We start from the raw sequence: 13,616 nt of genomic DNA on the forward strand, positions 1-13,616 counted from the left end.
GGGCGCGCATATGCTCTCACTCTTCAGCTCTCGGCAGACAAGACTGTGTGATCTCTCGCGAGAGATCACACAGTCTTGTTGTCCTTGCCTGCCGAGAGCTGAAGCCTGAGAGCGTGCGGGCGCATGTTTGCACAGCTCTGAGCTGCGCGCACACTCTCTCATCTCTCCATCTCTTGCTGTGACACTGGCCGTAGCTGATTGGACAGTGTCACAGCGATGTTACATGCCCCCTTGCCAATTACACGCCCCATTGACAGTTTAGGGGGTTATTTAAATATCGGGCGCCGAATAAAACGGCACCAATATCTAAATAACGGAGGAGGATAGGATTTTTTTTTAAAGTGCCCCAGGCATTGTGCAGCCCTGCCTATTACATGCTGCACTCAGCTGCACATGTATGGGCAGGTGAATGGTTCTCTTTAAGCAATCATTTTTAGATACATGCACAACAATCCATGTGATTGAGCAATAATGCAAAATGTACTGGATTTACCCACTTGCTATTTATTGGTATGTTTCCGCGATATGTCAGAGCAAAATTTGCTAGTCTACCATTTACTGTATATTTACTTTGTCCTCAATATTTTATCTAGATTGCTTCATCAATAGATCTGTCTTGACATTTTGTTTATAGAACAGAGTCTATCATTTTATAGAAAAGATAATAGTGACAGCCCAGAGGATTTATAATTACTGGATTTATTATCATGCTGCACAGTCAGGCTGCTATTTTGCCAGTAAAACAAACATTGACATTTGCAAAAGCGAAGGATTTCATAATGGTTTTCTTAACGTCTACGCGCACCATGATGTAATAGCACGGTGCAGGGGATCAAGTATGAAGGCCCCCAGGTCTGCCTTCACTCTGCCTTTGTTAAGCCATGCCTCTGGCAGGGCTTAACAGAAGCCTGTAAAAATGACAATATACTGCAATACATAAGTATTGCACTGTATTGTATCAGTAATCTAACAATCCCTATTAAAAGTTTTTAGTAGTGAAAAAAAAATAATATATATATATATATATATATATATATATATATATATATATATATTAAAAGTTACAAATAAAAATCTTTCCCCATTTTTCCTCTAAAGTCAGAACTATTAACTATTAAATATAACATTATTTAACTTGCACGGTGAACGCCGTAAGAAATAAAAACTTTAAAAGCCAAAATCAGGTTTTTTTTTGGTCACCTAAGCTCTCTATTGCAAAAAATTGCAATGAAAAGTGATCAAAAAGTTGTATGTACCAAAACTGGTACCAATAAAATACAAACTCTAATACAAACTCTAATTATCTACTCTAATACAAACTCTAATTATCTACTCACAAGAACAGGTTTTATTTTGTTTTTAAGAACATACTATTATTTTATCGGAGATTTTGGGTTAGTGTATTTTGAGGTGTGCATTTTCATATTAAAGAAATTTGTGATTTCCTGATACTTATGTTGAATACTAAAAAGCGTATAGCAGTCTTTCATTGAAGTAGGACTGTCATCTATTTATGATGTCTCAAGGTGCTAGATTTCTTTATGCTCTGTCATGTTTTAAGTCACTATTCAGCAGCATTGGAAACTTTAAACGTGTCAAAGCAAAACAACTAAAAAAGTGTAGTATCCTATTCCATGGGGCTACGTTCAAGAGAAGATCAAAAGTAAGGTTGCTGTAGACCTTAAGAGAGTTGTACTGACCCAACTTTATTAAGGCGAACTGGCTTTTGACCCTCTTTTATATGGGTTTCAGTGTCAACCCACCAAGGAGATAATTTAACTAAATCATAAATAACATTTAAAGATGAATTCCAGGCACTTCCTGAATTTGCTCAGTGAAGCAACAAAATGCACAAACCTATAATGTATAAATACATAAAATAAAAAAAAGAGGAATGTCAGGGACGAATGAGCATTTGTTTGACAACGTTCTCATGTGTATGGCAAATTTAACCCCAGAGAACCTTGTAGAAGCTGTAATGTAACATAACCAGGATCTCTTCACACATGCAAGATTTATTTTCTTTCTAATAGATGAATAATGCACTGCCTGAGGGAAGCAGGATACAGAACCTGCAGGTCCTGTAACAGGCACTTTACTCATGCCGCATTACTACTGGCAAATATGACATGAGTAACAATGGAGTAGAGACGAAGCTGTGACGGAAGGGAGAAGTTAACAATCTTCAATACAATGTTTGAGACTAAAAGGGATGGAGCATGATGACCGGTATACCAGGAGGAGGCCTGCTTGAGTAATTTAGTTATGGACATGATACACAGCTCCATAGGCCACTGTTATTAATATGGCATACCAATGGGAAAACGAAAATAGTTCAATTGACGTTAGGTGGTTCTTGTGGGATCTACTTAATTTTAATTTTCTTTGTTTTTGCCTGAATACATTATTTGAAATACAATTTGATCACATGAACATTAATTTGGAATGTTCAAGTACATTTTTAGCAATGCTAGAATACGTACCTGGAAGGCCTATAGTTCTGGACATGGGCTCAGTAATTGAAGGTCACAGTAACTAGATTGATATTTAGGCACCTTCTCACTTACAGAACACTGGGGGTCTTCTACAGATATGAGAAGAATTTGACTTTATCATTAGAATAAATCAGTGCTTAAAACTTGTAAACCATGAAGAAACTCTTTGATGGAAACATTTTATGCAAAAGGGAGAAAAGAAGTGACATTTTCTTAAAACTTATAGTTTTTTTTTACTTCTTGAATTTGAAAATAGGTCTTTCATTAGATATCAGTAATGGTAATGGGGAAATTAATGGTGTAATGGTGGTAGCCCTAATAGATCTGGTTATGATCTTGTTGAAAGAAGAACTACAGTATATACTGGAAGGAATTTATTTATCCTCTCATTCCAAATAGCGACCCCCGTCCATGATGTTCAAATGCCCAAATAAGGCAAATGGACAACAGTGGTTTTTATAAGAATTTCCACACATCATTAATTCTTTTTCTATACTTACCAGGGTTATTGAGTCCAAAAAGAAGTGGACAAGAAATTGCAAAGGACAAGACCCAGACTACTGCAATCATGACAGTCACTCTGCGCTTGGAACTGTAACGCGTGTTGTAGAGCATCGGCATTGCCACTGCTGTATACCTAAAACAAGTACACATTATAGATTTACAGTACAGTCCAAATACAGTTAAAACATTTCTGCAAGGCAGTTTCAGGCAAGAGACATAGTTTAATTGTTTGGAGGTAGCCCTAAATGATAAACAAGGAAAAAGACAACATATATTTTGTGATGTATGTGAAGTTTGGTAATAACTGACTGATGAAGAAAGTTCCTATATATAGTTAAGCTTTACTTAAGTTTTCCTTTTCAAATATGTCAAGAGAAAATCAAAAACAATAAAAAAAAATGAAATAGAAAAAAAAAAAGGCAGTCTATATATGCTAATGTTTTTTTTTTTCTAACTGGTAGACATTTTTGAGGAGAACTAGTTCTAAAATCTATTTTTTCCAAACTTGTTTGACATATTTGGTATCACCATAAACGTAACACTGCGGGCAATACAGTTAATACAGTTTTAAATGTTATTAAATATTAAAAAAATGGCGGAGTTGGTTTGTTTATTCTGCCTTTCCGACATAATAAAAGTTCATTTAAATTAAGCACTTATTGTAGCACAAAATGGTGCCTGAAGAAGTACAGTTCATCTTGCAAAGAACAAGACTTCATACAACTTTGTCTATGTAAAAATAAATGGCTGTTGGAAAGTGGAAAGGCAAAAACAAAATAAAAAAATTCTAACTTTTATAGGACGCGCCCCCAACCGGCCCAACTTCACTTATATAGGACACGCCGTTTTAATTATAAATAAATCATGGCGGTCCTCCCTAAGAGGTGCAAGTCAAGGCGGTTAAAGTTCTATGTGCAAATCATTCAGTTTCTCACTAGAAGGTACTGTACATGCAGCTTATCGGTTTCAGCCGAGAGGAAGAGATGCAAATTTAAACTTGGTTCACCTAGGCACCGGACCACTGTGACGGCAACTATTTGAATCTTGCAGTGAGAATATCCGGCTGTATAAGGGCGGGCAGTCACCCGTACTACTGCGACCACGTTTTTCAGCTCAGCTACTCACAGTCTCTGTGATGGTTAGATTGAGGACTTTTTTTCCTGGCAGTTTCCGCCCTGCCTGCATCCCACACCTTCTGCCCTGTCTGGCAAAAAACAGTTTTTTGCCCTGTCTGGCAAACCTTTCCAACCACTGGATAACTGTCCACGACCTGTCGCCTGTCACTAGTATTATTCTGCATTACCTCCATCAGCTATGCACCTCTTGGTTCCTGCTCTTTTCTCTTTCTACCTCTTAGTGCCAAACATACGCCTCTTATATCCAAAGCCCCTCCTACTTCAGGTAAACGTGTGTGCCCTGCAGCATCCACACGTTTTGCCAGGTCTCATTGCCGTCACAGTGCCCCCATGCAGATGAAAGAATGCACAACACCACACACATAAATAAAAAGAACAGTTTTGGGATTCTAGATTATTATTTTGGGTACCTGGACTGAAATTTTTTTTTTTTTAATGCACACATAATTTAAAGTTCCCTTTTCTAATGGTTGAACAATGTGTCAAAGGTGGCCCATGTGGCAGGAAATACCACTGAAATGGGCAGTTTCCTCCCCTTACACACCATTCATTTTAACATTAAGCCCAATTTGACCTCAAACTCCCAGCTACTGCTGATGCTAATTTACATCGTTCAACAATAATGTTAAAACCACTTGCCCAATATTGTGTAGGTCCCCCTCGTACTGACAAAAAACAGCTCTGACCTGTTGTGTTGTAATGTAGGCCTAGGGCAATGTAAGCTCATTGTGCAGGGTAGTCACAGAAAAGATTAAATTAAGCACCAGTGATGGCAAACAAAGTCTTTACTAAGATCGGTGTCTGTGGAGGCTCCTGACCATCACCCTTACTGCACTGCGACTAACTAGACACATAGGGAGGCTTATGCAATCACCCCCCAATGTTCCTGGACCCTCTCAGACTCAGGGTCTGCACACATGCCACTCAGCACCAATTGCCATTCCTCATTCAGCAGCTCGTCACACATCAGTTTTCTCAGGCTTTATCTGCAATACTTAACACCATTAAGGCAGTAATAGCTGCCTTTTATGTCTTAAGAACCGCCCCCAGCGTGAGTACGAAGCACAGCCATGCTGCAAAGGTCTCAGCGCTGTTATGGCACGGGAAGCATATTACCAAAAATACATTTCTCTCAGTAGCCAACCATCAGAGGCGTAGCTAGGTTCTCCTGCACCCGAAGCAAATATTCAGTTTGGCACCCCACCCAAATTTTTTCCTGACATCTCCTTTCCCCTCACCATGTTTGCTTTCTCTACAAATCAATGAGGTGTGATTTTTGTTCACATTTTTTTTTTATGTAACTCGAGCATAAAACCATTTGTACATTTTACAAGCAATATAGTTATGTAAGTTCATTAACATAACAATAAATTAAAAGAAAATAAATTAAAGGGGTCAGCGTGCCTGACTAAAACAGATTGTATAACTGAGGCTAATGAGACTATATGGTAACATAATAAACAGCCTCGTCTTGTAGATAGTGCCACACAGCCCCCTCTTGTAAATAGTGCCACACAGCCCCCCTTGTAGATAGTGCCAAACACACACACCCTGTAGATAATGCCACAACCCCCTTGTAGATACTGCCACACTCCCGCCTAGTAGATAGTGCCACACACCCCCTTGTAGATAGTGCCAAACTCACCCCCCTGTAGATAGTGTCACCCCCTTGTAGATAGAGCCAACCCCCCTGTAGATAAAACCACACAGCCCCCCTTGTAGATAAAGCCACACAGTCCCCCCTTGTAGATATTGCCACACAACCCCCTTTTGTAGATAGTGCCACCCCCTCCCTGTAGACTGCGCCATTGGGGCTCCCTCTTGGAGTGGAATCGGCAATACTCTGGCTAGTGATTCTACTCCTGAAGGAGCCCGTGATGTCACCGTCTACATACAGATAGTGAAGTTAGATGCTTCTCCAGGAGCGGAATCCCCGGCCAGAGTGTTGGCAACATTCTGGCGAGGGATTCTGCTCCTAGGTGAGCCCCTGACGTTACTGTCCACACGTATGAATAATGATGTCACTGGCTTCTCCAGGAGCGGAATCCCTGGCCAGAGCGTTGGCAACCCTCTGGCCAGGGATTCTGCTCTAGAAGGAGCCCCTGATGTCACTGTCCATATATGGACAAAGATGTCAGTGGCTCCATCTAGGAGCGGAATACCCGGCCAGAGCTTTGGCAGCGCTCTGCCAGGGGATTCTGTTCCATTAGGAGCACCTGACATCCCTGTCCATATATGGACAGGGAAGTCAGGGTATCCCCCTAGGAGCGGAATACCCGGCCAGAGCGTCAGCAACTCTCTGGCCGGGGATTCTGCTCCAGGAGGAGTGAATGGCAGTGCAGGGCGCGGATAGTTTCCTGCTCTGCTATAATATTCAATTGTATCTGTGTCCTCAGTATGCAGATACAATTAAATATGGCAGTTGCCGTGACAAATGCAGGACAGTAACTTGTACTGTCTCTGTAAGTTTGGCACAGTCCCGGCAAATTTGGGACTGTTGGCAACTATGCCCGTGTCCCCCTTCCCTCCAAGTTGCGCCTGGGGCACATGCCCCGCCTGCCCCTGCCTAGCTACGCCCCTGCAACCATCATTGCCAGAACTTGCAAATATTACAGATGATACAATGAACACAAGAACAGAGAGAAAAGCAAGTTACAAATTTCACATATGGCATTTAAAGACACAGTATAAAACAAAGGCACATAAGCCATAACTCAAACCTCCATTAAGAAATGGGGATAATCCATACATTATTACACCGGCATGGACTCCACAAGACCTCTTAAGATGTCTTGTGATATCTGGAAACAAGACATTCGCAGCAGATGCTTTAAGTCCTGTATATTGCGAGACGGGGCCTCCATGAATTGGACTTGTTTTTCCAGCACATCCCACAGATGCACAATCAAATTGTAATCTGGGAAATTTGGAGGCCAAGTCAAAATGATGAACTCTTTGTAATGTTGTCATCCTGCTGAAAGAGGCCACAGCCATTAGGGAAAACCATGGTTCCATGGTCCAGTTCTGATGTGCACGAGTCCATTGTGGGCACATAGGCTCTCTGACTGGTTTTCGGCAACACGGCTCTAAAACGCAGCAAGCTGTGATGCACTGTGTGTTCAGACACCTTTCTATCATATAAAGCATTAACTATTTCAGCAATTTCTGCTAAACTCACTCTTCTGTAAGATTAGTCTAGACCAGGGGTGGGCAAACTTTTTGACTCGCGGGCCACAATGGGTTCTAAAATTTGACAGAGGGGCCGGGCCAGGAGCATTTGGAGGGAGTGTTTGGGCCGGATATACTAAAGCATTAAATGTAGTGTGTGCAAACCTCATAGCACAGTAAGAACACTACAACCCAATTTATTAACTGTCTTTCAAATGTGAAAAATAGCCCTTATCAGTTAATAAATTTGTCTCAAGGAATATGCAAGATATGGCATTTACATACTATTTCGCAGATACTGGGAGGAGGAAATGTAAATAGATTAAAATAACATACGCACTGTGATTTATCAAGAAAAAAGTTCTGTTGACTCTGTAAATTAGCTGCCAACCTCTGAGCAGTAGCCGCCCGTTCTTGTGTTGACTGCTTGCTAGCATAGTTTGCATGCTTCGTGGCAAAGTGACGGCTGATATTGTACTCTTTGAAAACCGAAGGGCTTAATGGTGACGTGAAACGAAGTGAAAATTAAAGTGAAATAAAGAGAAATACGCGCCACATTAACAACGGTCAATGTGTTTTGAGTGCGCCATCTATTGGGAAAACGTGGGCATTGCAGGGAAAGGGGAAAAAAAAGGAGGTTTTTACTATAATTTGGACAAGTTCGGCGGGCCGGATTAAAAAGCCTAACGGGCCGTATGTGGCCCGCGGGCCGTAGTTTGCCCATGTCTGGTCTAGACCATCTAGTCTTCATTCCCCATGCGCATCAATGAGTCTTTGGCACCTGTAACCCTATCATCGGTTAACCGGTTGTCCTTCCTTGGAACAAGACCGTAGTTTTGGAGATGTAATAACCCAGTTGTCTAGCCTCCACAATTTGTCGCTCAGATCCTTAAGCTTGGCCATTTTCCTACTTCCAACACATCAACCGAGAACTGACTGTTTACTTGCTGCCTAATATATCCCACCGCTTCACAGGCGCCATTGTAACAAGACTATCAATGTTATTCACTTTACCTGTCAGTGGCTTTAATATTATGGCTAAAAAAGAGAAGAAAAAGTCAACTTGGCTGAGTGCGCTCTTTCGTTCCTCACTTGTGTATATTGGATGGACTTGTATGCCTGAGCTGAGCACCCCCATGACTGTAGCCACGGTACCTGCCATGCATCAGAGCAGGAATAGGTTTGGAAGAGGGACTTTTATGTCGAGCAGTGCCGACCTGTATCTTTTCCCATTGTGACCATTTTCAAATACCCTATTAGGGAAATCTGAGTTAATAGAGGGGGATCCTCTGTTAAGGACCCTCATATCTTGGCCAGAAAGGAGAGTGTTGACAAAGAGCATGTCTCTTGCGCTGAGACCTGGTTCTGTCAGGTCAGCGGCACTGACAGGTTCAGTGTCAGTGGGTCCTGTGTGAATCTGACATGCAGGATCTAGCTGTTACCGATTACATCTAAGTTCATAACTTAGATGTGATAGATAACAGATGGGTCCTGTATGTCAGAGACACACAGGACCAGCTGACACTGAACCCGTCAATTCTGCTGACCGGACGGAATCAGGTTTCAGCGTAAGATACAGCTGCTCTGTATACAGAATACAAAGCAGCTGTATCTCAAAGAGTAAAAATAATTTTTGAATAAAAAGTAATTAGAAATAACACATTTTTATAAAAAAATAAAAAAAAGTTTTCAAATGTGTACATAGTCTTAGGCCTCATGCCCACTTCCATTTTTTCCCTTCAGGGTGCCAGCCGTTTTTTTTACAGCTAGCCCACTGACCCATTCATTTCAATGGGGTCATGCACACTTCAGTGTTTTTGACGGTCCCGTTGTTCCGTACCGACAAAAGAAAAGCATGTCCTACTTTGGTCCGAGATTCTGTGACCGTGGGGCCCATACAAGTCAATGGGTCCATCAAAAAAACTGAAGGCACACGGAAGGCATCCGTGTGCCGTCTGTTTGTGACAGAACCGTTGCATAGCAATGGCCGGGTGGGCAGAAGTACACGTAGAGATAGTTATTGCACTGGACTAATTGGCAGCCCCTTCTCTCTATCAGCACTGATAGAGAGAAGAGGCTGCTGATCAGTGCTGGATAGAGAGAAGGGGCAGCCCCTTCTCTCTATCCAGCACTGATCACCAGCCTCTCCTCTCTATCCAGCTCTGATCGGCAGCCTCTTCTCTCTATCAGTGCTGGATAGAGAGAAGAAACTGGCGATCAGGGCTGGATAGAGAGAAGGGGCAGCCCTTTGGGCAGAGTTTCCACAGCGGAACGCAGCGATAGAAAGAAAAAGAAGTTTATACGTACCCCGGCTGTTGTCTTGGTGACATGTCCTTCTTTTGACATCCAGTCCGACCTCCCTGGATGATGCGGCAGTCCATGTGATCGCTGCAGCCTGTGATTGGCTGCAGCGGTCACATGGGATGAAACTTTATCCCAGGAGGCCGGACTGGAGGAAGAATCAGGGAGTTCTGGGTAAGTATAAACTTTTTTTTTTCTGAGTTGTGATTTTTGCAGTGGAAGTCACTGCACTTGATTATTTTTTGCGGGTTTTTGAAGGAAACATTAGAAATCTATATTGTGAGCGCCGCGCATGGTACTCACTGTCCAGCGGTAGTCACTGTCCAGGGTGCTGAAAGAATTACTGCCGATAAGTGCAGCCCCTTCTCTCTATTCAGCACTGATCAGCAGCCTCTTCTCTCTATCCAGCACTGATCAGCAGCCTCTTCTCTCTATCCAGCACTGATCGTAACTCTTTCAGCACTCTGGACAGTGATGAACGCTGGACAGTGAGTACCATGCACAGCGCTCACAATATAGATTTCTAATGTTTCAGGACACTGTCGCTGTCCATGCTGTGTACCGCTACTCACAATGAAACGCTGTGCCCGCACTGATATCGGGTGAATAGTGTGAATGGAAATTCGTTTCCTCTCGGAAACGGAAACACGGACGTGTACACGGAGTACACACGGGAACCACACTGATACAATCACGGACACACGGATCCATGAAAAACAGCGATGAAAACGATGATGGAAGTGTGCATGAGGTCTTAAGGCTTCAATTTGCAATATATGTATTCAAGATACAAAGGTGGTCGCGGAATATATTATTATTGTACCTGTGGGAGAAGTGTAAACAAAAAAAAGTTTTCAAAGGGGTACATAGCCTTTAAGCATATTTTTTTTTGTGTGGAAATGTAAGAAAACAGTCATGCTAAGCTTTTACTGAGCAAGCAATGGAACGCTGTTGTGTAGATTAGTACGACAAACTATCTGTTGCAGTGAAGCAGGAAACTAATTTAAATGGCTATGAAAATAAGTGGTCTGTATGATGGATTCTATATACTGTATAATGTAGACATTAGAATAGCGCTGCCCCTTAGAAAATGCACAAATATGTTGACCTTCATGTTTTTAGTGAATGTATCAATACAGAATATTAACTTTTTCTGCATGAATTGAATAAAAATCAGAGTTCATTCAGTCATTGCCAACTATGAATAACTAACATCCTAATGTGTCTCACCCTTTTTGTAACATTACATTATGTAAAAATTTTATACAAATGGTGAACTATACAGACCCAGAAACTCATATGCTGTTAGACACCTGCAAAGTATAAACTAATACTGTATGTGTGTATGATTCATGTGGTTGTAGGGGACACATTCAGTCCTTTCATAGATTACAGAGGTCGAGAAGACTTTTTATTCGGAACATGCCCTGTACATATTTGACCGTCCATTTGCTGCTCCTCTATATAAGATAACACGAGATATTATATTGAACTTATTTATAATAATTCATAAACCAGCAGGCACAATCCTTTATGTGTGATGTGACATTTCCAAAGTATTAGGAGTTCCACTAGGGAAATCACATCCAAACACCTGCGAGCAGAAAATCAATGTTCTCAAAGAGCATTAACTCATGCTGCGTTATAAATATTTCCTACCTAATAATATAGATTCTTTATAAATGTGCTAACAGTAACAGAGAAGCTACATTGACAATAGAAAGGGTCCATTTAGGGAAAACATCATCGGAAAATCACAGGGAAACACATAATTCATAAGTACTTGTTAGTTATTATTCTGTTCCTCACATGGTTGCTAAAGTTTGTATTATGTTTAATCCTAATTTTACCTGCTCTAAGGGGATGCGGGCCACATAACCCTCTCTTCCCCTGTGCCAAAGTGCTGTGACTCCTGCTGTTTCCTCTCTTCACGGCTGGGTCCAGACCATTATATGAGTGTGTGCGCTGCGCCCGCTCTATGAAGGTTCAGCATGCACCAAATGGTCACTATTCAGCCAACGGCTCAGTATATATATATATATATATAAATATATATATATATATATATATATATATATATATATATATGTGTGTATATATATACAGTATATATATACACAACTTTCAACTATGAAAGTAAAACCACTGACAGGTGAAGTAAATGACAATGATTATCACATTACAGTTGTGACTGACTAGGCGTGGGATATAGTAGGCAACTAGTGAACGGTCAGTTCTTGAAGTTGATGTGTTGGAAGTAAGAAAAATGACCAATCGTAATGATCTGAGTGACTTTGACAATGGTCATATTGTGATGACTAGACAACTGGGTCATCAGGTCTTGTGGGGGTTTTCCAGTATGCATTGCTTAGTACCTACCAAAAGTTGTCCAAGGAAGGACAACCATTGAACTGGTGATAGGGCCTTGGGTGCCTAAGGCTCATTGATGTGGGTTGGGAGTGAAGGCTAGCCTGTCTGGTCCGATCCTACAGAAGAGCTACTGTAGCACAAATTGCTGAAAAAGTTCATGCAGGCTATGATAGAAAGGTGTCAGCATTCAAAATATATTGCATCATGCTGGATTTGGGGCTGCGTAGCCGCAGATTGGTCATAGCGAGCATGCTGACCCCTGCCCACCATCGAAAGAGCTTACAATTGGCACATGAACATCTGAACTGGACCATGGAGCAACAGAAACAAGGTGGCCTTGTCTGATGAATCACATTTTCTTTTTAGATCATCTGGACGGCCGGCTGTGTGTGCATCGCTTAGCGGAGATGGATTCTGATTAGTTGCTATGGGCAACTATTCTATTTTTCCATTGCACTACTGTTAATAAATCTCCTCCATTGTGCTTGTTCATGATTGAAGCACCAATGAGGAACTATTCAGGCTGCTTGTACCCAACTCCTCCCTCTTCGGCTCTACTTCCGGTCTGTGCTTTGGTTGTTTCGGGAGCATGCTCTTACAGCAAGCTCCTCCCTTGATTTCTTAAGTCCATGGTATCTATTTTTAGTGTAGAACCATGCTGAATATATAAATGATTAGGAAAAGACAAACTTTTGGTGACTTAGAACCCATGACTTCATTCATTATAATAAAGAGTATACAAGCAATTGATTCCATGAACAAAGCAATTTCAGGAAAAAATGATTGATTTCAGCTATTGTACAATAAGGACTGTATAATTGGAGTTACAATTTCAATGATGTTGTCAATTTCAGTTCACTGTGCAATTATGGCATTGCCTGTAATACTTTCATCTAAAATTGACAAAACATCTGAAACTACTAATCTGAATTATCCAACCACAAGATCACAAGACTGAGAGGAGGGCAAGTGGTCGTACGATAAATGGTGAGGGTTCTGATATGTCTTTTATTTACTAGTTGACAATAAGTATTGATACACTAAAATTACATGTGAACATATTTTAGAGGCTTTTTCCTTGTAAGAAGTACAATTCTGCCTCATTATAATGGTCATTAATGTTATTAACATCAATGTTGATATATCCCCCAAAATCATCAGGATCCGACAACAATTCTTATGTGTATGGGGACATGTCGACTGTACCACTATGGCAGATGTTAGGGAAATAAGGATCAGGCTTATAAAGATTTAATATGAAGTGAATTAGCACAAGACCTATTAATTTAAAAAAATAAACAAAGTCGTGATCGGGGGATTTTTAAAGCATCACCAAATGGTACAAATATTTTCTACAGTAAAAAAAAAAATTTCTGTCTTAATATATTTTATAAATGGTTCATACGACCCATATAAACAATATTATCCATTGTTAGATGCTTGACTTCTACAACATCTGTAAAAAAAGTAACATTCTTCAGAATGAGAACGGTAAAATCATGGAGACTGCTGTCAAAATGTACTAGCTGACATTCAAAGCTTTCCCAGAAATACTGTTTGAAATTCTGACTGATACCGTGCTCCATGGCTGAAATAAAGATGCAACATTTCGCAGAAAGAGCCAGCACAAAGATATTCACGT

The 13,616-nt window shown here is 40.9% G+C and overlaps 1 protein-coding gene across 3 annotated transcripts in view; it reads right to left on the reverse strand.

Moving 5' to 3' along the window:
* Nucleotides 1-13,616, reverse strand: part of DRD2 (dopamine receptor D2) — a 192,973-nt gene that overhangs the window by 25,529 nt on the left and 153,828 nt on the right. For all 3 annotated transcript variants that reach the window (XM_075839736.1, XM_075839735.1, XM_075839737.1), the window contains one exon: nt 2,996-3,132. In XM_075839736.1, the coding sequence (XP_075695851.1) occupies nt 2,996-3,132 (137 nt within the window). The remainder of the gene's footprint in view (nt 1-2,995; nt 3,133-13,616) is intronic.

This window comes from Rhinoderma darwinii, chromosome 10 (genome assembly GCF_050947455.1).
Source record: "Rhinoderma darwinii isolate aRhiDar2 chromosome 10, aRhiDar2.hap1, whole genome shotgun sequence".
In the NCBI taxonomy this organism is placed as follows: Eukaryota; Metazoa; Chordata; class Amphibia; order Anura; family Rhinodermatidae; genus Rhinoderma; species Rhinoderma darwinii.